A 25,833-nucleotide genomic window follows, 5' to 3' on the forward strand; every position below is an offset into this window, starting at 1 on the left:
CACGAAATGTTAACTCTGTTTCTCACTCTACAGGTGCTGTCAGACCTGCTGAGTTTATGAACATAGAACAGTACAGCACAGAACAGGCCATTCGGCCTATGATGTTGTGCCGAGCTTTATCTGAAACCAAGATCAAGCTATCCCACTCCCTATCATCCTGGTGTGCTCCATGTGCCTATCCAATAACCGCTTAAATGTTCCTAAAGTGTCTGACTCCACTATCACTGCAGGCAGTCCATTCCAAACCCCAACCACTCTCTGCGTAAAGAACCTACCTCTGATATTCTTCCTATATCTCCCACCATGAACCCTATAGTTATGCCCCCTTGTAATAGCTCCATCCTCCCGAGGAAATAGTCTTTGAACGTTCACTCTATCTATCCCCTTCATCATTTTATAAACCTCTATTAAGTCTCCCCTCAGCCTCCTCCGCTCCAGAGAGAACAGCCCTAGCTCCCTCAACCTTTCCTCATAAGACCTACCCACCAAACCAGGCAGCATCCTGGTAAATCTCCTCTGCACTCTTTCCAGCGCTTCCACATCCTCCTTATAGTGAGGTGACCAGAACTGCACACAATATTCCAAATGTGGTCTCACCAAGGTCCTGTACAGTTGCAGCATAACCCCACGGCTCTTAAACTCCAACCCCCTGTTAATAAAAGCTAACACACTATAGGCCTTCTTCACAGCTCTATCCACTTGAGTGGCAACCTTTAGAGATCTGTGGATATGAACCCCAAGATCTCTCTGTTCCTCCACAGTCTTCAGAACCCTGCCGAGTTTATCCAACATTTTCCATTTTTATTTCCGACTTGCAGAATCCACAGTATTTTGCTTTTGATTCCTAGATTAATACCTAGAATGAACAGGTTGCCTTGTGAGGAAAGGATAGACAGACTGGGTTTGATCCCATTGGAGTTTAGAAGAGTGAGGGGCGACTTGATTGAAGTTAATAAGATCCTGAAGGGTCTGAACAAGGTTGATGTGGGTGATCCCAAAACTAGGGGGCACTGTTTCAACATTTGGGGTTGCGTTTTTAGGACAGATGAAGAGAATCTTTTCTCTGAAGGTGGTGTAACTTTGGAACTGAGGTAGTGGAGGTGAGGCATTGAATATTCTCAAGGCAGATGTAGATTCTTGTTAGGCAAAGGAATCCAAGGTTGCCAGGATTAGATGAGAATGTGGAAATAGAAGCACAAACAGATCAGCCATGATCATATCGAGTGGTGGAGCAGGCTCGAGGGGCCAAACGGCCTATTTGTGTTTTGTATGTTGGTGAGTTAATGGCTGTCTTTCTATCGATAATCAGTATCGAACAGTCGGACTCATTTTAATTTGGAAAAAGTCAGCATGGCCTGTCTGTTTGTTAATTTGTGTTTGGGAAGTTGAGGATTTAATGTCTAATAGGAGTTTTGTTTTGTTTTTTCAGGGTAAAGTGGCTCAGACAGCCTGCATGTCCGCATGCAAACATCTGTCTACATCTCTTCTGCAGCTGCTGTTGGATACCGAGGTCAAACAGATCACCATGGGAGCCTTAAAACAGTTTAACATGGACATTGAAGAGTGTGAGCGTAAGTGATCAAAGGGGCCCCACTTTGCAGCTATTTCATCTTTGTCCTCCTTCCAAAATATTCTCAAGAAGCTGCCATTAAATTGTTTCAGCAATAACGTGCATTTATATAACACCTTAAACATGATCACGACAGAGGTGAGTAATCAGTGGACAATTGGCACCAAGCTACATAAAGAAGTGTTAATTAGGACAGGTAAAAACCATAGAACCATAGAAAATTACAGCTCAGAAACAGGCCTTTTGGCCCTTCTTGTCTGTGCCGAACCATTTTTTGCCTAGTCCCACTGACCTGCACTTGGACCATATCCCTCCACACCCCTCTCATCCATGAACCCTGGTTATATTTTGACAAATATAACCAAAGGTTTAGTCAAAGAGACAGGTTTTAAGGCGCTGTCCCTAAAGGAACAGGGAGAAGTGGGAAAGTTTACGGAAGAGACTTCAAAGCCTTGGCAGCCATGCCTTCAGCTGGAGAGGGCCAATGGGAACAGCTGTGGGGGGGGGTTGGGGAAGCCAAAGGAAGTCGGGGATGGTCTAGGGCACTTGGGGTTAGGAGGCGCTTCTTCACACACAGGGCTGGGAGCTGGGAATTGAAAATTTCAAAACTGAGACTGATTGATTTTTGTCAGGTGGGATAGTTTGGAACCGTGAAGTTAAGATAATCATCAGACGTGATCCAATTGAATGGCTGACCAGGCTAGAACGGTCTCCTTCCATGTCTTCATGCTGCACTGTCAGAGATAGGGTAATTTGAGTGAACCATCACGGTTGGGCATAAAATATCCAAGGCACCATTTTGAAGAAGGTGTGGAGAATTCTCCCTCGTCTCTTGGTCAATATTTATTCCATTAAATGGCAGAGAAGCTAAATTATTACCTAATGGCTCTCTTCGCTGAGGAAGACACAAGAAATCTCCCAGAATTAGAGATGCAGGGGATAAGGAGAATGAGGAACTGAAGGAAATTAGGATTAATAAGAAAGTTATATTGGAGAAACTAATGGGGCTGAAGGTTGATAAGTCCCCAAGATGATCTACATCCCAGATTGTTGAAAGAGTTTCCCTTTCCCTAGCTACCCTCTTCCTCCTTATACACACATTAAAAAGCCTTGGGATTCTCCTTAATCCTGCCTGTTCATTTATGTATCCCTTGAAGTGAGGAGGATAAAGTATTTTGGCCCATTGAGTCTGCACCGACCACAATCCCACCTTGCCCCTATTCCCGCAACCCCATACATTTACCCTAGCTGGTCCCCCTGACACTAAGGGGCAATTTAGCATGGCCAATCCACCTAACCCGCACATCTTTGGACCTCTTTGGTATTAATGAAGTTAAACCTCTTGCTCGGAACCTATTTGTAAATGTCCTGAGGTCATCCCAAGTGATGTGGGGTTGACTTTTCCGCAAAACTGGCTGTTCTGGACCATAAAGTTTGTACCCGTTTTGTCCGAGCCAACATTGACCCTTCAGCCAACATCACCAAACTAAAAAAAAACAGATTGTGTTGTCAGAATGAAACTTGTATTTTAGGGTCAACATAGTGGAATGCTTATTTTTATATGGAAGTTTAAATATTTTGTAGTATTCAATATAAATATAGCACTGTGAGCAAGGCTGGAATTTCTCACCAGTCCCAAGTTGCTCGGAACCGCTTAATAGATGTGCTGGAGCACTCCAGTTCACAGTAGTTGGTGTGGGACTGGAGTCACACAGGCCTTGATGAGGTAAGAATGACGAGTTTCCTTCTCTAAAGAACGTCTGTGAACCGGTTTGGTTTTTATGACAATCAGGCAACTTTGTGCTTACTGAGGTCAGCCTGCTATTCTCTATTTCTTTTAAACTGAATTCAGATTCTTAAAACGGGGTGAGATTTGAACTCTCATTCTCAAGGTTATTAGTTCCAGGCCCCTGAACTGTGCGTCAAGTAGCGTGACCTCTGCAACAACCTAAAGGTGCAGATGGTGAGATTTGAATTCAATCAATAAAATAACTGGAATTAAAAGTTTACTGATGACCGAGAAACAATTGTCAATTGTTGAAAACAACCATCTGGTTTACTAATGCCTTTAAGGAGGGAAATCCTCCATCCTCTCCTGGTCTGGCCTACATGTGACTCCCACAGCAAGGTGACTGATTATTAACCGCCCTATGCAATCGCCTAGTAAGCCACTCAATTGTATCAAACCACTGTAATATCTATAAGGAATGTAATTGGACGGACCACCCAGCATTGAACTAGGCACTGGAAACAACAACGGCAAACTCAGCCCTGTTGACCCTGCAAAATCCTCCTTACTATTATCTGGGGCTTGCGCCAAATTTGGGAGAACTGTCCCACAGATTAGTCAAGCAACAGCCTGAGATAGAATCATACTCGCCGACGGAAGAAGGTGAAAGAGAGTATGTGCGTGGGGTCCTTAATTATGCTGGCTGCTTTTCCAAGGCAGCGGGAAGTGTAGACAGTAAATGGGTGGGAGGCTGGTTTGAGTGATGGATTGGGCTTTGTTCATGACCCTTTGTAGTTTCTTGCAGTCTTGGACAGATTAGGAGCCATACCAAGCTGTGATACAACCAAAAAGAATGCTTTCTATGATGCATCTGTAAAAATTGGTGAGAGTCGTAGCGGACATGCCAAATTTCCTTCGTCTTCTGAGAAAGTAGAGGCGTTGGTGGGCTTTCTTAACTATAGCGTCGGCATGGGGAGACAAGGACAGGTTGTTGGTGATCTGTCTCACAACACCAGGTTAAATCTAACAGATTTATTTGGTAGCACGAGCTTTTGGAGCGCTCCGAAAGCTCGTGCTACCAAATTGGATTTTAACCTGGTGTTGTGAGACTTCTTACTGTGCCCAACCCAGTCCAACGCCGGCATCGTTGGTGACCTGGACACCTAAAAGCTTGAATCTGTCGACCATTTCTACTTCGTCCCCATTGATGTAGATGGGCATGTTCTCCACTACACTTCCTGAAGTCGATGACTATCTCCTTAATTTGGTTGACATTGGACGAAGCAAGGACGCACAATGTATTCTGGGTGGGGGAGCTCAATGTCCATCACCAAGAGTAGCTCAGTAGCTCCACTACTGACCAAGCTGGCTGAGACCTAAAGGACATAGCTGCGAGATGGAACTGCGGCAGGTGGTGAGGGAACCAACAAGAGGGAAAAACATACTTGACTTCATCGTCACCAACCTGCCTGCTGCAGATGCATCTGTCTATGACAGTATCGGTAGGGGTGACCACCGCACACTCCTTGTGGAGACGATGTCCCATCTTCACATTGAGAATACCCTCCATCGTGTTGTGTGGAACTAAAGTCGTCATAGTCCCAGCTGGCCATAGACTGCTCTCCCTTTGAGGGGCAGAGCTGACTGGTGGTGATTTAACCTGAGGATCACCACACATCATGTGAGGGACAAGCTTGAGAAGGGGGGGCCTTCATGAATAACCTCAGTCGGTACGGGAAATGAACCCGCGCTATTGGTGTTGCTCTGCATCACTAATCAGCCGTCCAGCCAACTGAGCTAAACCAACTCCCGTGTTAAATAGGATAGATTTTGAGCAGATCTAGCAACTCAAGATCGGTGTTACCTTGGTGTTGTGAGACTTCATACTGAACTCAAGACTTGGCATCCATCATCAGCAGCAGAATTGTACTCAGTCACAATCTATGTCCTCATAGCCCTGCATATCCCCCACACTACCATTCCCACTAACCCAAGGGATCAACCCTGGTTCAATGAAGGGTGCAGGAGGGCATGCCAGGAACTACACCAAGCAAACCTAAAAATGAGATGTCAACCAGGTGAGGCTACAACACAGAACTACTTGCATTCCAAACAGAGTAAGCAGCATGTGATAGACAGAGCTTAGTGATCCCACAACGAGTGGATCAGATCTAAGCTCTGGAGTCCCCAGTTCTGAATGGCGGTGGACAATTAGTCAACTCAGTGGAGGAGGAGGCTTTACAAATATCCCATCCTCAATGATACTGGAGCCCAGCACATCAGTGTAAAAGATGAGGCTGCAGCACTTGCAACAATCTTCAGCCAGATGTTCCGAGTGGATGATCCATTTTGGCCTCCTCCAGTGGTCCCCAGCATCACAGATAACAGTCTTCAACCAATTAGATTCACTCCACATGATATGACTGAAGGCATTGACACTGCAAAGGCTCCGGATGCTCACAATAATTTAGCAATAATACTGAAGACTTTTGCCCCAGAATTTGCCACACCTCTTCGCCATACTGCGGTAGTTAGCACACTGGCATCTAACCAGCAAATCCTGCAGCTTTGTCCTGCACACAGAAAGCAAGACAAATCAAACCCGGCCAATTACCGCCCCATCAGCCTCTTCTCAATCATCAGTAAAGTGATGGAAGGGCTCACAAACTGCTATCAAGCAGCACCTGCTCAGCAATAACCTGCTCGCTGATGCTCAATTTGAGTCCCACCAGGTTCGCTCAGCTCCTGACCCCATGACAGCCATATTCTACATGCCTTTTCAACCACCGATCTACCTGTCCTACTGCCTTCGTGGATCTATGGACATGCATCCCAAGGTCCCCTTGGTCCCCTGTACTTCCTCGCATCCTACCATTCATTGTGTATTCCCTTGCCTTGTTAGTCCTCCCAAAATGCATCACCTCCTACTTTTCAGGGTTAAATTCCATTTCCCACTGTTCTGGCCATCTGACCAGCACCAATCCCGGCTTTACACCACTGGAGGCAAGCTTCCAGTCACAAAGATGACCTTCGGCCAACACCCTCTGCCTCCTGCCACCAAGCCAATTTTGGATCCAGTTTGCCAAATTGCCCTGGATCCCATGGACTCTTGCCTTCTCGACTAGCCTCCCAAGTGGGACCTTACTGAAGTCCGTGTAGACTACGTCAACTACACTGCCCTCATCTATACACCATCTAGTCACCTCTTCAAAAAGTTCAATCAAATTTGATGGCCGGAATTTTACCTTTCTGCCTGCCACAGGAATCGGAGCAGGCGAGGGGCGGACCATGGAAAGGTCTGTTGACTTCAGGAGGGATTTAACAAAGCTATGGTGGCTATGCTTGATTAATCCTAACCTCTCCAAGTGGAGATCTGTCGCTCAGAATTTTTTTCAATACGTTCCAGGACATCTCTGCAGGGGTTCCTCAAGGTAGTGTCCTGGGCCTAACCATCTTTAGCTACTTCATCAATGACCTTCATTCCGTCATAAGGTCAGAAGTGGAGATGGCGCCCCATCCATGAATGTTACCTCCCTCCACTGATGAACAGTGGCAGTCATCTACAAGATATACTGCAGCAACTTACCAAGGGTCCTTATGCAACACCTTCCAAAACACGACCGCGACAAGGACAGCAATTGCATGGAAACACCACCACCTGGAAGTTCCCCTCAAAGCCCCACACCATCCTGAATTGGAAATAGATCACCGTTCCTTCACTGTCGCTGGGTCAAAAACCTGGAACTCCCTCCCAAACAGCAGTGTGGGTGTATCTACACCATATGGACTGCAGCGGTTCAAGAAGGCAGCTCACCACCACCTTCTCAAGGGCAATTAGGAATGGACTAGCCAGTGACACCTAGATCCCATGAATACATTTTTAAAAAATTATATGTATATATTGCCTTTAATATAATGAAACATCCCAAGGCGATTCACAAGAGTATTATAAAACAAAGTGTGACACATATTCGGTCAGATGACCAAATTCTCTGTGAAAGAAATATGTTTTAAGAAGTGTTTTAAAGGAGAAAGGTGAGGTAATGAGACAGAGAGGTCTAAGGAGGGAATTCCTGAGCTGAGGGCCTTGACAACTGAAAGCATGACCACCTACTTGTCCGTGAGCCAGTGTAGGCCAGCAAGCTCAGGGGTGGTGGAGGAAACAGGACTTACTATGAATTAAGATAACGGCAGCAAAGTTTTGGGTGATCTCAAGTTTGCATGGGTTGAATGTTGAAGACAAGACAGAGATGCGCTGGAGTCCAGAGGTAATGAAGGCATGGGCTTTCAGCAGCAGATGAGCTGAGCCAAGATCAAAGTCCAGCACTGTGACAGAGTTCAAAAGAAGCCGCCTTCAGTGATTGCGTGAACACGAGGTCAGAAGCTAATTTCAGGATCAGATGCAACACCAAGGTTGTCAACAGACTGGATTAATTTCCAATTACTATCGGGGGAGGGATGGAGTTGGTAGTTAGGGGATTGAGTTTGGAGTGGGGTCCGAAAGCAACGGCTTCAGTTTTCCGAATATTTAATTGGAGGAAATTTCTGCTCATCCAACATTCGATGCTGGATAATTAGTCTGACAGTTTAGCAACAGTGGAGGAGTCAAGAGAGGTGGTGGTGAAGTGGATCTGGGTGTCATCAGTGTACAAGTAACACCTCCAGGGCTCTTCCAGCCCTCCCTGAACCTCGGTCATCTTGAGAAAACCACTGAGCCTCCCTCCTCGCTCCCAAGAACTGTACACAGGCCTTGAGGACCGCAGGTTAGAAGTGTGTGGTGGGAACAATGACTGGTACTGCAGGAGGAGCAGGATACCAGACAGCAATGTGTCCAATACATTAGAGTGGATTTTGTTTTGCACACAACCAAACAGAAAAGCCACATGTTGGATATTAAAGTTGTAGCTGCAGTTTACAAGGTACCGGGCGGACTTTTCAACCCCGATGCACTCTTGTAAAAGTGCCCAAGTCCGTGTGCAAAAACACAAGACTCCCTTCAGCCACATCTAGTAAAAACAAATTAATGGTATCATAAAGATGAACCCGGTGATTAGCGAAAAAGTGGTTCAGCAGTGCTGAAGTATGGTTATCGCATTTTGCTTAATGAAGACAAATGTTAACCTTTAAGGCAAGGCACATGTTTTCAAGGCCTCGCCATGGTTCCACCTCATTAATGCAAAAAAACAAACAGGCCAAAAAAGCAATTAAGAGTTTTAAGCCCTCGATACCTCAGTCGGTAAGGGTAATTGCCAACTCACACACACATACCTGATTTCTTCCCCAACCCCTGGAGAACATGGATTGCAGGAGGAGACGATGCAATGATTTGTGATCCCCACAGAGTAAGGAGTTGAGCAGCAGGGTTTGTACCGAGCTAACTTGTCAAAAACCGGGGTTTGGCAAAGTTCCCCACCCCTTACTCTCGGTTGCTCCCCGGTGACCATCCCTGGGAACCGCCTCTGCGCTGACCAAAGGCGAGGAGACTAAACTGGTCTTAGTTAAAGCCCCTCAAACAACTTGGCCTGCTTTTCCTCCAGACATGTCAATCTAGCTTCCTCACTAAGGCTCAGTAACCCCTCCAGCCAGCAGTCCTGTCTCTCTGATGTTAATCCAGCTTCTTTGCAGCCAGATATGGATATGATCGTGGTGTCATTATTGTTATGTTCCTGAATTAATAATCCAAAGAATGTGAGTTCAAATCCCACTGTCGTTATTGGAAAAATTCAATTTCATTTTAAATATATATCTGCCAATAAAAAGTCATGCCAGTAAAAGTGAGTACAGAGCTGTCAGATTGTCGTAAAAACCCAACTGATTCCTTGCCTTTAAGGAAAGAAAGCTGCTGTCCTTGCCTGGTCTGCCCTATCTATGACTCCTGGCTAGCCAGCTAGCACCCGCTTCAGCAACTTGGGAAAAAGGTTCAACGCCATCTTTCTAGAGCAACTGGATTTGGGCAATAAATATTGATTTGATTTGATTTATTATTATCACAGGTACTGGGATACAGTGAAAAGTATTGTTTCTTGCGCACTATACAGACAAAGCATACCGTTCATAGAGTACATAGGGGAGAAGGAAGGGATAGGGTGCAGTTACAAAGAGAAAGATCAGCTTAATATATGGTAGGACCATTCAAAAGTCTGATGACAGCAGGGAAGAAGCTGTTCTTGAGTCGGTTGATTTGATTTGATTTATTATTGTCACATATATTAACATACAGTGAAAAGTATTGTTTCTTGCGCGCTATGCAGACAAAGCATACCATTCATAGAGAAGGAAATGAGAGAGTGCAGAGTGTAGTGTTACAGTCATAGCTAGGGTACAGAGAAAGATCAACTTAATGCAAGGTAAGTCCATTCAAAAGTCTGACAGCAGCAAGGAAGGAGTTGTTCTTGAGTCGGTTGGTACGTGACCTCAGACTTTTGTATCTTTTTCCAGAAGGAAGAAGGTGGAAGAGAGAATGTCCGGGGTGCGTGTGGTCCTTAATTATGCTGGCTGCTTTCCCAAGGCAGCGGGAAATGTAGAGGCGTTGGTGGACTTTCTTAACTATAGTGTTAGCATGGAGGGGCCAGGACAGGTTGTTGGTGATCTGGACAGCGAGAAATTCGAAGCTCTTGACCATTTCTACTTCATCACCGTTGATGTAGATTGGGTCTGATCAGTGATAGCCACATTCTGAGAGGGAATGTAAATGAAAAGCTGATTAACCCTCAGCAGCTAACGTCCAGGCACAGTAACCTCTCCCAGCCAATGCCTTGTCTAGCTGACTGTCTAGCTGGGGCGGCACAGTGGCACAATGGTTAACATTGCTGCCTCACAATGCCAGGGACCCGGGTTCAATTCCCGGCTTGGGTCACTGTCTGTGTGGAGTTTGCATGTTCTCCCCATGTCTGCATGGGTTCCCTCCGGATGCTCCGATTTTCTCCCACATTCAGAGAGAAGTGCTGGTTAGGTGCATTGGCCCGAACAGGCACCAGAGTGTGACGACTAGGGAATTTCGCAGTAACTTCATTGCAGTGTTAATGTAAGCTTTACTTGTGACTAATAAATAAACTTTAAAACTTTAGCTCCACTGATGCTCATCTAGCTCTCTCACATCGTAATCCAGTAACAGTAACTCTGCCAAACCAGCATCCTTTCTGATGGGGGCAATCCTGTAGGAGAAGAACCCTTTATTTTCTGGGATCTGGGTTTGCTATTGTTACAGATTCAACCAAAGCCTGTATTTCCCTAATGTTTGGGTTGTAAATGAAATACTGTAAGATTAGAACCATCTCAACAGAATAACTCGTAATCAGCTGAATTGCTAATCTCCGAGTCAGTCAAACAGAAATATCATCTTCATATATAGCGTGTGCTCTTCTGCAAATTGTGGGTACGATGAAGACAAATAACGTTAATCGACATTGAACCTGTGTGGTACCATGCTGAGAGTGTTTGATTAGGCAGCTTTATGCTGTATCTAACCTGTGCTGTACCTGCCCTGGGAATATTTGATGGAACAATGCAACGTTTGTTTACGATTTACAGAGATGATTTGGAGTTGGGGACCAAGTGTAGTGTGTCAAAATTTGCAGATGACACTAAGATGTGTGGAAGAGCAAAATGTGCAGAGGACGCTGAAAGTCTGCAAAGGGATATAGATAATCTAAGTGAGTGGGCGAGGGTCTGGCAGATGGAGTACAATGTTGGTAAATGTGAGGTCATCCATTTTGTTAGGAATAACAGCAAAATGGACTATTATTTAAATGGTAAAAAATTGCAGCATGCTGCTGTGCAGAGGAACCTGGGTGTCCTTGTGCAGGAATCTCAAGGAGTTGGTTTGCAGGTGCAGCAGGTAATTAAGAAGGCAAATGGAATTTTGTCCTTCATTGCTAGAGGGAGGGAGTTTAAAAATAGCGAGGTTATGCTGCAGCTATATAAGGTGCTGGTGAGGCCACACCTGGAGTACTGTGTACAGTTTTGGTCTCCTTACTTGAGAAAGGATATACTGGCACTGGAGGGGGTGCAGAGGAGATTCACTAGGTTGATTTCGGAGTTGAGAGGGTTGGCTTATGAGGAGAGACTGAGTAGACTGGGGCTATACTCATTGGAATTCAGAAGGATGACGGGAGATCTTATAGAAACATATAAGATTATGAAGGGAATAGATAAGATAGAAGCAGGGAAGTTGTTTCCACTGGCGGGTGAAACTGGAACTAGGGGGCATGGCCTCAAAATAAGGTGAAGCAGATTTAGGACCGAGTTGAGGAGGAACTTCTTCACCCAAAGGGTTGTGAATCTGTGGAATTCCCTGCTCAGTGAAACAGTTGAGGCTACCTCATTGAATGTTTTTAAGGCAAGGATAGATACATTTTTGAACAGTAAAGGAATTAAGGGTTATGGTGAGCGGGTGGGTAAGTGGAACTGAGTCCACAAAAAGATCAGCCATGATTTTATTGAATGGCGGAGCAGGCTCGAGGGGCCAGATGGCCTACTCCTGCTCCTAGTTCTTATGTTCTTATGTTCAAAGCAAGCGTTGCCCTTTATCTAACCCGTGCTGAACCTGTCCTGGGCGTGTTTGATGGGGACAGTGTAGAGGAAGCTTTACTCTGTATCTAACCCCATGCTGCACCTGTCCTGGGGGTGTTTGATGGGGACAGTGTCGAGAGAACTTTACTGTATATCTGTAAATATGCCCTTAATATGAGCCTTTAATTTAAAATATATATTTATGAATATGGGCAGCAGGCCTTGGATACAGCTGTGTTGTCATAGTGATAATGTATTGCTAGCTGCGAGTGTGAAGTTTCCCTGCCTGAAGGTGTTGCTGATGATGAAGTCTGTCTGATGCTGTTTCAAACACCTCAACAAGTTGATTGCAGAGTGACTTTAGCACATTGGGCTGGTTACGTTTACACCAGTTTCTCAAAACTGAGGCCACTGCCACGATTTAACCCCGTTAAGTGGCAGCATCTAAGAATTGTTGACAACATTTCGATCCTTTACCTAGAATTACATAGAATTTACAGCACAGAAATAAACCATTCAGCCAACCAACAGGTCAGTGCCAGAGTTTGTTCTCCACATAAGCATCCTTCCACCTCGCTTCATCTCAGCCTGTCAATAAATTCTTCCACTCTATCTCCTTCATGTGTGTATTTAACTTTCCCCTTCAATGTATCTGTGCTATTTGTTTCAGCTATTTATGTGATAGTAAGTTCCACATTTAACCATGCCGTAAGTTAGTTTCTCCTGTTCCTTATTGGATGGCCGTAGTTTTTGTAGTCACCTCGCACTCCTTTGTAATCATTAAAGACCTTTCTCTGATCACCTATGCATTTTAGCTTTGACAAAGGGTCATCTGGACTCGAAACGTCAGCTCTTTTCTCTCCTTACAGATGCTGCCAGACCTGCGGGGATTTTCCAGCATTTTCTCTTTTGGTTTCTCTCTGATCACCTCCCAGTTTTGCTTTCTCCGGGGAAAGAGCCCCAGCTTGTTTATCATAGAATCCCTACAGTACAGAAGGAGGCCATTTGGCCCATCGAGTCTGCACCGACCACAATCCCACCCAGGCCCTATTCCCGTCACCCCACAAATTTACCCTGCTAAACCCCCTGACACTAGGGTCAATTTATCATGGCCGGCCAACCAACCTAACCCGCACATCTTTGGACTGTGGGAGGAATCCAGAGCACCCGGAGGAAACCCCAGACACTGGGAGAATGTGCAAACTCCACACAGACCGTGACCCGAGGCTGGAATTGAACCTGGAACCTTGGCGTAGTGAGGCAGCAGTGCTAACCTTAGGGTTCTGATAGTTACACATTCTCAGTTCTTTGTGAAGCATTTTTGTTCTTTCTTGAGTGTTTCAATTACCTTTTTTTAAACATGGACCAGAAATGTGCACAGTTCCTCTTACCAGGTGAATATTTACCATCCTTTTACAGTTTAGGTTATTATATACTTGTTATTTAACAGTGACTAGACTTCACTTGATTCACTGCATATGGAACATGACAGAGGGTTTCTAGAGATGTTGTAAGGCACCTAATAAATACATAGAGTCCCTAAAATGCAGAATGAGACCATTCGGCCCATTGAATCTTCTAGCTGGAACACTTGGGGAACGCTTAGCTAATTTGATAGCTAATTTGTTTCCCCTGTATTAAGAAACATAGGTGAAGAAAGATCAATGATAATTGTGCTGGATTAAGACTGAAGGGAAAATGAAGTCAACAACAAAAGTCAACAATATAGTTAAGAAAGCCCACCAACACCTCTACTTTCTCAGGAGACTAAGAAATTTGGCATGTCAGCTACGACTCTCACCAACTTGTACAGATGCACCATAGAAAGCATTCTTTCTGGTTGTATCACAGCTTGGTATGGCTCCTGCTCTGCCCAAGACCGCAAGGAACTACAAAAGGTCGTGAATGTAGCCCAATCCATCACGCAAACCAGCCTCCCATCCATTGACTCTGTCTACACTCCCTGCTGCTTCGGAAAAGCAGCCAGCATAATTAAGGACTCCGCGCACTCCGGACATTCTCTCTTCCACCTTCTTCCATTGGGAAAAAGATACAAAAGTCTGAGGTCACGTACCAACCGACTCAAGAACAGCTTCTTCCCTGCTGCTGTCAGACTTTTGAATGGACCTACCTCGCATTAAGTTGATCTTTCTCTGCATCCTAGCTATGACTGTAACACTATATTCTACGCTCTCTCATTTCCTTCTCTATGAATGGTATGCTTTGTATAGTGCGGAAGAAACAATACTTTTCACTGTATGTTAATACATGTGACAACAATAAATCAAAAGAAATCAAAATTAGAATGAGTCGGCTTTGGTTTCAAGACCTGTCGAGGAAGGGAAGACTGACAGATGTGAGGGGATGTTGGGGAAGAAGAATGAGTTAGACCAGGAGATGGGCATTGATTTCATTGCAGTGGGGATACAAGACAGAGGAGGAGGAAGGATGAAGGCAGCACATCAATCACCTCCAAGTTCCCCTCCAATCCAAATACCATCCCAACCAGGACAGAAATCACCATTCCTTCATCATCACTGCAGCAGAATCCTGGTACTCCTTTCCAAAAAGCACTATGGCTGTAGCCACCCCATATGAACCGCAGAGGTTCAAGAAGGTGGATCATCACCACCTTCTCAAAGGCAATTGGGGATGGAGAATGAATGTTGACCTTGCCAGTGAAGTTCAGGGTGTGAGATTGAACAGAAGAAAGGATGTAGATTAGGTAATGCATTTGGAGTTTAGGAAGCAAAAGAGAACAAAATTTAGACCAGCATTAGTCATTGCCTGCATCCATCAATTTATGAGGATGATTGCCAGATAGGGACACTGATCATTGCTTTTTTTCCAATTTATTATGCAATTTTCACTCCCACGAGCTTTCATTTAACAATGATTTTTCAGCAAAGAATGTAATGAAATGCTTTCAGCCTATTAATTACAATCATCCATCAATTCTGTTACATCCTCAGAGCTCTGCTCAACTTGTTGGACACAACGGGCTTCTCCTGAAGCCGTGTTTGCCAAGATTAATCCTTATCCTTATTTCATGGACTTGAATTGTTTCCTTTAGAAACCGTGAGTAAAATAGTTTCTCCTGATTTCCTTATTGGATGGCCATCGTTTTTGTAGTCGCCTCCCACTCCTTTGTAATTATTTAAGACCTCTCCCTGATCATCTCCCAATTTTGCTTTTTCTGGGGAAAAGAGCCCCAGCTTGTTCAGTGGTTCTGATAGTTGTACGCTCTCAGTTCCGGTTTCATCTTTGTGAAACATTTCTGTTCTTTCTTCAGTGTTTCAATGACCTTTTTTTAAGCGTGGACCAGAACTATGCACAGTTCCTCTTACAAAGTGAATATTTAGCATCACTGAGAACTTGTGTCCCGAAAAAATTGTGATCTAAAATTATTGAATCCAGTGTCCCGGAGGCCATCGGGGGTGTTCCTCAAGCTTCTGATGAGCTTTGTTGAAACAGTAAAGGAGGCCAAGAATAGACAGAAAATTAAAATGTCAGGCAACTGGAAACCCAAGGTTAGCCTTGCAAACTGACCAGGGATATTCTGCAATCTGATTTCCCAATCTGAATGTGGTCTCCAGTATAGAGAAGACTACATTGTGATCAGCGAATGCAGTAAGATGAATTATGATGGAGAGAGTATTTATGGCCCAGAATGATGAGAAGGGCGTTGGCAAAAGGGCAGGTGTTCTATCTGCTCTGCTTGCGTGGAAAGGCTAGTAATACTTGCTGCATGAAAAATAAATGTTCCTCGTCTCCCCTCTGGATTGTACCTGCAGAGTCTATAATTTCTTCAAACTTTGTACAAAGTGATGGCAAAGTGAATCTGTATTATCATTCCCAAGTGAACTTAATTTTCTTGGTTATGTAATCTTCAGTAATGTACTAAGGGAGTGCTGGGCAAATGGAGGTGCTGTCCATTGGATGGTACATTAAGCCAAAGCCCCCTCTGCCACACTGGTGGGTGTAGAAGGGTCTATGGCACTAGAGATAGATAAGTACATGGGGAGGCGATGGCCTAGTGATATTATTGCTGGGCTATTAATCCACAAGCTCAGCTAATGCTCTGCGGACCTGGGTTCGAATCCCGCCATGGGCAGATGGTGGAATTTGAATCCAATAAAAAATATCTGGAATGAAGAATCTACTGATGACCATAAACCATCGTCGGAAAACCCATCTGGTTCACTAATGGCCTTTAGAGAAATAAATCTGCCGTCCTTACCGGGTCTGGCCTATATGTGACTCCAGAACCACAGCAATGTGGTTGACTCTCAACTGCCCTCTGAAATGGCCGAGCAAGCCACTCAGTTCAAGGGCGACTAGGGATGGGCAATAAATTCATTATTTATTGACACACCCATGTCCCACGAATGAATTTTTAAAAAAGAAAGTAATAGAAGGATATGTGAAGAGAGGTGCTGATGTGGAGCATAAATACTGTACGGACCTGTTGCTTCTGCGCTGTATTCCATTCTTTGTAATTGGAAGCGCAGCAGAGAGTCTCCCTGGTGTTCTAGCCATTATTTATCCTTCAATTTACACCAATTCATAAAAACAGATGATCTGACTATTTATCACGTTTCTGTTTGTGGGAGCTTACTGTGCAACTAATTGGCTGCTGCATTTCCTATATTTCAGCAGGCACCATTTTAAATGGCACTTTGGGCTGTCCTGAGGCTGTGAAAGATGGGATATAAATGCAAGATCTTCCTTTATCTGTTTCTTAATCGTGCATTCTTTTCAAAGAAAAATCCGAGGCAACCCCTGTCCGGGAATTAATTGTTTTGCCTCCACTCCCACCCCACCCCACCCCACCCCACCCCACCACTCTCTCCTACGTGCCCCGTGAGACCACAGGCTACACTAATGGAAGGCATCTGTGTTCACCACTATACCACCACCACTGGTTCAGTGTACGGACCAGTGACTCTACCTGGCACCTTCCTGATTTGTAAGTGTTAGCACCAAGACCAAATGGGGTCTTTACCCTTAAGCCATGGAGTTGTGTACTTGTACATAACTCGGTTCTCTCACTCAGGAGGGCACCGCAGCAGCTCAACAGTACACGGGCTGTCTGCGACATCGCGGCAGGGCAGGCCAGAGCGAGAGAGAGAAAGAGCTGAGGAGATGAAAAGCAAACACAATCTTGGTTTAGAATGTCTTGAATTACTGCGTCTGTCACATGAATGGAGAGAGAGAGAGAGAGACCAACCCTGTCTTTGGGGAGGGGGATATGGGGGGAGAGGTAGTTTTTTGAGAAATAATGCAGAATGCCTTGAGAATGGTGGGGTTTTGCAGACACTGAATAGCAGGTGCCTCCTAACCTGAGCACCAGGGGCAGGTGACCTCTCCCGCCCAGAGAGACTCTGTTCACATTACAGTCACTGTAATTGAGATTGATAGCAGTGCCGTAACCCTGCTATTTTTCACTGTCATCTCCAGTGTTTGGAAGCTAAGAATAGGGACACTCACACAAAGTGGCTTCGCTCTCAAGTAAAATACCCTTTTGTCGGTGTTGTGTTTATGATGTAATGGGGAGCATTAGTTGCAGAATTCATAAAGTTTTAGTTGTGATTTTTTTTCTCCCCCTGTGTTCAGTGAAGAAAATAATAGTCCTCCCCTTCTTCCCTTCTTCAAATGTATGTCATCCGCTGCAGTTTTTCAAAGCATTTTGATAAATTTCAGCCTGTTTAGGACAGGCACAAATTAGGAAGATTGACTGTAATGAGCAAAGAGAGGGCTCCTGCTATCTGTACTCCAGACAGCTGGGCCTTGTATTGAGATAAATATCCCCCTAATGGTTATTAGGTCTCTTTAGTTCTATAAACTCACCAGAAACTCATGAAAAATCACTGTTCAGTTTATCGTTCTCGGGTGACAAGCTCCATTTGGAACTATCCAGGACTCTCAGACTGCAATTACTTATCCTTTATCCTCCAGGGTCCCAGTAAATAGGGAATTGTTAGTATCGCAAATCAGCTGGTGGAGGGCGAGTTAGGGAAATGTATCGAACAACTCCAGAGCTGGTCATGTTTGACGGTGGGAATCGGTCAATTAGGGAACATGTGAGTTGGCTAGAAAAAAGGCATTTCATTCGTATAGCGCCTTTCACAGTCTTAGCACATCCCAAAGTAGTAGTGAAGCACTTTAGTAGTACAGTGACTTTTGCAACATAGGAAAGATGGCAGCCAGTTTGCGTACAGCAAATTTCCACAAACAGCAATGTGGTAATGAGCAGATAATCTATTTTAGTAAAGTTTCTGGTTTGAAGATCATGTACTGTAGCCGTACACTGGGGAAAAACTTTACAGCTTGTCTTCAAAATAGTACCATGGGAACTTTGATATCCACCTCAGGTCGGACCATTTAACATCTTGTCTGAAAGGTGGTACCTCTGACTGTGCCGCACCCCTTCAGTAATGCAGTGGAGTGTCGGCCTGGATTCTGTGCTCAAATCTCTGGAGAGAGGCTCGAACACCAAGCCTTCTGAGTCAGAAGTTATGGTGCTACCAAGTTAGTCACATCTGGCACTAAGGGAGAGACGTGAGGAGAATTCTAGAATTAGGGGACATAGATTCAAGATAAGTGGCAGTAGGTGTAGAGGGGACATGAGGAAGAACTTTTTTATGCAAAGGGTGGTAAGTGTTTGGGATTTGCTGCTTGAGTTGGTGGTGGAGACAGAGACCCTAAACTCTTAAAAAGTATCTGGATCTGCACCTTGAGTGCTGTAAGTTGCAGGGCTATGGGCCAGGTACAGAAAGGTGGGGTAAGGGCACCTGGGTGTCCTCGAATTGGCATGGACAAGATGGGGCAAATGGCCTCGTTCTGTGCGGTAACTTTTCTGTGGTTCTATGCATAGACACTGAACATGGTGCAGGGAAACAGTTGGTGAACTGCAGAATGGTGAAACGTTTGAAGGTCAAGAATGGGAGCTGAAACATGGGAGCGAGCTTGGGAGGAGAAAATGGGTCGCATTGGGAGCTGTAAGAAGACGCAAGGTAGGGTGGAAAGCTGATACATGTGGTGGAAGTAGTGAATGGATGGGATACCATCTGGCAGGTGGGGCAATATATTGAGAGAATGAATCATAGAATCATAGAAACCCTACAGTGCAGAAAGAGGCCATTTGGCCCATCGAGTCTGCACCGACCACAATTCCACACAGGCCCTACCCCCCCATATCCCTACATATTTTACCCGCTAATCCCTCTAACCTACGCATCTCAGGACACTAAGGGGCAATTTTAGCATGGCCAATCAACCTAACAAGCACGTCTTTGGACATAAAGAATGCATTAGAAAAGCCTGGTGTAAGAAAGGGGAATTCTAAAATAGCAAAGTCTGAAGTTTCTTATGGTGTGGGAGTCAGGTGTGGTTAATGCTCCGAAGCTTTGCTTTGCATCTTGTCCAAGCTGTGGCACATTAATTCCCAAACCGTTTTGGTTGCAGAACTCCTTTTAGACAGGGTAGATTCAGAAAGAGTGTTCCCAATGGTGGGGGAGTTCAGAACTAGGGGTCATAGTTTGAGGATAAGGAGTAAACCTTTTAGAACTGAGGTGAGGAGAAATTTCTTCACCCAGAGGGTGGTGAATGTGTGGAATTCACTCCCACAGAATGAGTTGAGGCCAAAACGCAGTCTGATTTCAAGAAGAAATTAGATATAACTGAGGGCTAAAGGGATCAAGGGATATGGGGGAAGGCGGGATAAGGATACTGAATTCGAAGATCAGCCATGATCATGGAGCAGGCTCGAAGGGCCGAATGGCCTACTCCTGCTTTTAGTTTCTATGTTTTCAAATGGATCAGTGATCATGGGCGCTTGTGCATGCTCCCCCCTCCCCTGAACCACCACCTTCTAAGTTAACTTGCCACCTCATGCACATTATATCATGGAATTTTGGTGCCCTCTCTTTGAGTTTAAGTGTTATCAATATATTAAACTGCCCTCTGTTGAACAGGCCTGAGCTCAGTGGCTCCCACTATCAGCCTTGGTAACTGCGGATGAACCTGGTAATCTTCATACCACTTTCAACGCTCCTCCTGACACACCCCCACTAAGTGAGACAATCAACACAACTCTGGCTGCTGCTCACTCTACTGCTGCTTGACCCCAGTTTATGAATACCACATTGAGAACAGACCTGAGAGTATTTGAAGATGGGTGAAAATAATAGGAAAGAAACAATTCTTTACTGCACCCTAACATCCTACTCCTCAATGAAGATGAAAATAGCAAGAGTGATTTTCTTTAAAAAAAAGGTGCAAGATGAAAAGAAAATAGCATTAATATAGCTCCTTTCCTGACTTGATGTCTCAAAGTGCCCATGCCAAGCGGAAAGCCCGGCAGTTTTGGTTGTGCAGGCTGGTATTGGTGGGGTGGCCGGGAGCGGGTTCTTCCTTGGTTGGGTCCCTTGGGCCCTTGGAGCCCCACCCAAAGGTCATCTCTTCTCTCTCCCCCTTCCCCCACTTTAACCGTTCTCCCTGTTGTCTTGAACCCAGTCCTCGCCCCATTACTGAGACCCTCACTCTGGATTCCTCGGGTGGCATAGGCTGTAGTCCCAACAGTGGCCATCTGAATGAAATGGGGACACAAAGTCTCGCCTGAAAGCAATTAATGCTGCTTCCAATGTCTAAAATGTTTGGAGGACAACCATCAGAATCATGGATGGGTTCCCCGCCCCAACTGGGATGGGGAGCAAAGACCACGGGGCTCCGTAACAACCGGCCCTGTACCTTTATTTATGTAGTGCAGGATCCTGTATACCCTTTGAACCACTTTCTTAATCTGTCCGGCCATCTTCAACAATTCATATACATGTACCCGCAAGGCAGTTTGTCCCTGTACACAGTTTAGAATTGTATCCTTGATTTTCTATTGACCCTCCTGATTTTTCTACCAAAATGTATCACCTCACATCTCTTTGCAATAAATTTCATCTGCTACTTTATTTTTCTTTATTTTTTCAAGGGATGTGGGCATCGCTGGCAAGGCCAGCATTTGTTGCTCGTCCCTAATTGCCCTTGAACTGAGTGGCGTGCTAGACCATTTCAGAGGGCAGTTATGAGTTAACCACATTGCTGTGGGTCTAGAGTCACACATGTAAAGGATGTCAAATTTCCTTCCTTAAAGGAAACCCTATCGAGTTTTTACAGCAATCGACAATCGCTATTTCATAAACTAGCTTTATATTCCAGATTTTATTCATTAAATTCAAATTCCATGGGGAATTCACCAGGTGAGTGGGGATTTGAACCCATGAGTATTAACCTGGGCCTCTGGATTACGAGTCCAGTGACATTTCCATTGCGGCACTGTCTCCACCCATTCCATCAGCCTGTCTGTGTCTTGTCGAAGTCTTCTCGCAGGTCACAATACTTCTAAATTTTGTGTCATCTGCAAATTTTGAAATTGTGCCCTTAACCCCCAAGTCTGAGTTATTGATGGAAATCAAGAAAAGCAGTGGTCCTAGCATCTACTCCTGGGAAACCTCATTGTATACCTTTCTCCAGCCCAAAGAAAACACGTTCACTTCTACTCTCTGTTTTCTGTCACTCAACGAACTTCATATCCACGCTGCTACTGTCCTTTTTATTCCATTGACTACAACTTTGCTGGCAATCCTGTTATGTGGCACTTTATCAAGACCACATTCAACACATCAACCAAATTGTCCCCAACCGCCTCATCACAAGTTGAATCATGTTACTTCAACATGATTTGCCTTTAACAAATCTACCTGGCATTCCTCCGTTAATCCAAGTGGCTGTTAATGTTTTCCCTGATTGTAATTTCCAAAAGCTTTCCCACCACCCAGATTAAATTGACTGGCCTGTAATTTTTTGAACAAGGATGCAATTCTCCACACCACGGTGGCATGCTGATTAGCACTGCTGCCTCACAGCACCAGAGACCCGGGTTCCATTCTCAGCTTCGATCACTGTCTGCGCGGAGTCTGCAAGTTCTCCCTGTGTCTGTGAGGGTTTCCTCCGGACGCTCCGGTTTCCTCCCACAGTCCAAAAGATGTGCTGGTTAGGTGGATTGGCCATGCTAAATTCTCCCTCAGTGTACCCGAACAGGTGCCATAGTGTGGCAACTAGAGGATTTTCACAGTAACTCCACTACAGTGTTAATGCGAGCCTACTTGTGACACTAATAAATAAACTTGAAACTTAAAAACTTAGCTCTGAAACTACCACATCAAAGGAGGATTGCTCCATGTTTCTGCAATTACTTCCCTCAGCATCCTGGGATGCATCTCATCCAGTCCTGGTGACTTATTCCTCTTGAAATACAGACAGCCTTTCCAATACCACCTCTTTCTCAAAGTTTAGCCTATCCAGTAACTCAATTAGCTACTCTTTCACTATAACCTTGACAGCATCTTCTTCCATGCACAGTCCTCATTTAGTACCTCAGCTGTGCCCTCTACTTCCCGGTGCCTAATCAACCTCATCACTCCTCTCACTACCCTTTGTTAGTCATTACGTGCCTATCGTCACTTTTGTAATGTCGGAAAAGCAGCAGCCAAATTGTGCAAGCTCCTACAAACAGCAATGTGATAATGAGCAGATAATTTTAGTGATGTTAATTAAGGAATTACATGATGGCCAGGGCACTGGGGAGAACTCCTCAGCTCTTCTACAATGAGTACCACACGGGAGAGCAGATAGGGAGCTGGAGTTTGCGTGCCTCCACCAAGTGTGCTTTCAGCGGGGATGCACATAAAATAGGGTGGGTTCCCAACCCACCACCTTCCCGCTCACCCCCATACATGGTAGCTCAGTGCCCATGCGCCATATTTAAATCAATAATCAAGAGTCAGTTGAGCTTGTTGACAAGCCTGATAATATGCTGCCCACCCCATAATAACAGCTCCTACTATCCTTCCTGAAGGTATGGTTTCGTGCAGTGCATTAGTCCAGAGACCTTTCATGCGTTGGTGCAGACTCGATGGGCTGAAGGGCCTCTTCTGCACTGTAGTATTCTGTGATTCTGAGACCTTTCTACTTACTTTTTTGCACCTGTGTAATCGCTTTTAGTGATGTATACATCAAAGAGGTCATTTATGGATGCGTGTCCAAGTGTTTGATCTGCAGGCATTCACCCACCACTGTCCCTGTTCCAGTCTTTAGTAAGGGATTAGTGCCATAACCACCAGCTGTCCGCCAGTACCAAGCCCAAGTGGGAATTTATCACATATATGCCAAAAGAGTCGTGTTGGCAGAAAAATCCATGCTCAGGCTCATCAGAGCCAAGCTTGCATCATTTTCTGTCTTGTGCTGTCTCATCCTCTCTGTCAGTCTAAAAATCACCCTGAAGCCATCTCTGTCTCTTGCCCTCTACCCTCGCAATTTATCTATCAGTATCTTCCCATCTCTTCCCCTCCCCCTCTTTCCCTTTCCCTTTCCCTTGCTGAATTCCTCTCTCCTGTGTAATCTTTTTCCCCTCTCTCTCACCTTTTATCTCTTCCTCTCTGTGTCCTTCCTATTCTTGCTTCCCCTATTTTTTCTGAAAGACATGCTGCTTAGGTGCATTGGCCATGCTAAATTCTCAGTGTACCCAAACAGGCGCCGGAGTGTGACGACTAGGGGATTTTCACAGTAACTTCATTGCAGCGTTAATGTTAGCCTACTTGTGACGCTAATAAATAAACTTTAAAAACTTAAAACTTTTTTCTCCTATCTGCTTTCTCTCCCCTCTCCCTTTACTTCCTCCTCCCTCCCCCGTAGATTGAGAACATCAGTTGCTCCACTTTTGGTATTGATGACACTTTTGGAATTGAATTTAACATAGAAGGACAGAGATCTTGATCTGCTGAAGACTGGAGCAGAGGTGGCGGTCGCTGAATGCTCACAAATCAATCACTTGGACGCATGTCCACAAATGATCTCTGATATGTACATCACTAAAGGCACAGGTACAAAAAGTAATTCAGAAGAACATTCAAATTGGTACAGTGAGCGAGTTGGTCTTCATTCTCTTGCTGCTGTCCATTGACCACTGCTGGAAACTGTGACAAAGGAGGAAGGTTGCTGAGACATATCTTGCTTCTAAAAAGATTAATATAGATTCTACTTTGTTCCAGAGACATAAAAACACAGAGCAAGGTGGTCTGAATTGGAAAGCTCAAGTTCAATAAGTGAGCTCAGGTCAAACTGACATACCTTCGGCCCTTCTAGAAATAATGTGGAGATGCTGGCATTGGACTGGGATGGGCACAGTAAGTAGTCTCACAACACCAGGTTAAAGTCCAACAGGTTTATTTGGAATCACAAGCTTTCGGAGCGCTACTCATTCATCAGGTGGATGGAGAGTGTCCCCTCACCTGGTGAAGGAGCAGTGCTCCGAAAGCTCGTGATTCCAAATAAACCTGTTGGACTTTAACCCGGTGTTGTGAGACTACTAGAACTAGGGGATACTATTGTATGTGGATTGCAAATGTTAACTGTGTCATTGAGTTCAAATTGAAAGGATTCTTGCCACAGTATCCTTTAATTCTCATAGACGATTACAGTATTATGAAGGAAAGTTGATTGGGTAAATTTGTACACAGCAGTGAAGGATTGAAATCTACAAAGATTCTTGATAAGAATGAGATTTTTCAGCCTTGATCTCTTTCCCCAGCTTCCTTTCCCTCTCTCTCTTCTCTCCTGACTAGACTAACTCTAGTACAACAGCCAGCTTCCAATCTAACCAAACTCAAACTCTGTTTATAGCTGCAGATTCCCACCTGTTTCAACCTGTTTGCCCTTTGAACAATACAATTGTCTGCTGAATAGGAAGACAGAGCCTCAATTTAACCAAAAGATGGCACCCTGACAACGTAGCTCTCCCTTACTCCTGCACTGGAGTAACAGCCTACATTCTGTATTTACCTCCCAATGTATCATGCAGATCAGAAATTAGTTGCTCTGATTCGTGGGAGGGGCCCATTATCTGGTTAATATTTTGGTCTATCTCACTGGGGATAGGTTTTCTTTTGGTGAAGGGACATTGCAGTGCTCTGGGGTATTTCTTTAATCCACACTTCTTGACCTTCAGGTGAATGTGTGCTACCCACTTTGCAAGTAAAAGCAAAGAAGGGGATGAGGCTGTTTGTCTTGAGATGCTATAACGAATAGCAGATGTAGTAATGACATAAACATTTATCTTACTGATCCCTGCCGTGCATACTAAGACTGAGAAAAATCTGTCTCTTTTATTCGGCTGAGGGCGACTATGCAAACCATTGAGCCACTATATGGTAATCTCACTCCTTAGATCTATTTCCTCCAATTCACTCAAGGTCATCAAATGGATAGCCATGTTGAATGTTGACATTTAATACAGATACATGGGAATACCACCAAGATGCAAGTTCCCCTCCAAGCCACCCACCACCCTAACTTGGAAATATATCACCGTTCCTTCGCAGTCGCTGGGTCAAAATCCTGGAACTCCCTCCCCAGTGACATTGTGGGTCAACCCACAGAACATGGACTGCAGCGATTCACCACAACGATTCAAGAAGGCAGCCCACCGCCACCTTCTCAAGGGCAACGAGGGATGGGCAATAAATGCTGGCCAGCCAGCGACGCCCATGTCCCACGAATGAGTAAAAGAAAAATGTTGTTTTTCAAGCTGCAATACAAAAGAACACTCCACTCGGAGATAATAAACCTACCAGCAAAAATAACCTTCATCATCACTGGGTTAAAATCTTGAAACAACCCTCCAGCCCCTTGTGGAAGTACGTTCACCAGACAGACTGTGGCAGGTCAAGAAGATAACTCACTACCTTCTGAAAGGGAAACTAAGGCTGGGCAATAAGTGCTGTCCTTGTCAGCAGCACCCAAATCCCCAGAATTAATTTTTAAAATGTTCTACTGGGCATTAGAAAGCTGTGTTGTTCTGTCTTTATTCCTGTTTCCTTCACTCCCACCCCAACCTTAACCTTCATCTACCTTTGTCTTCAAGTAGTCCATTTAGGACTGAGATGAGAAATCTCTCCACTCAGATGGTTGT

The 25,833-nt window shown here is 44.8% G+C and overlaps 1 protein-coding gene across 2 annotated transcripts in view; it reads left to right on the forward strand.

Annotated features, from left to right (window-relative positions):
* Positions 1-25,833, forward strand: part of exoc6b (exocyst complex component 6B) — a 631,370-nt gene that overhangs the window by 500,718 nt on the left and 104,819 nt on the right. For both annotated transcript variants that reach the window (XM_078224516.1, XM_078224517.1), the window contains one exon: positions 1,430-1,571. In XM_078224516.1, the coding sequence (XP_078080642.1) occupies positions 1,430-1,571 (142 nt within the window). The remainder of the gene's footprint in view (positions 1-1,429; positions 1,572-25,833) is intronic.

Source organism: Mustelus asterias, chromosome 1 (assembly GCF_964213995.1).
Source record: "Mustelus asterias chromosome 1, sMusAst1.hap1.1, whole genome shotgun sequence".
In the NCBI taxonomy this organism is placed as follows: domain Eukaryota; kingdom Metazoa; phylum Chordata; class Chondrichthyes; order Carcharhiniformes; family Triakidae; genus Mustelus; species Mustelus asterias.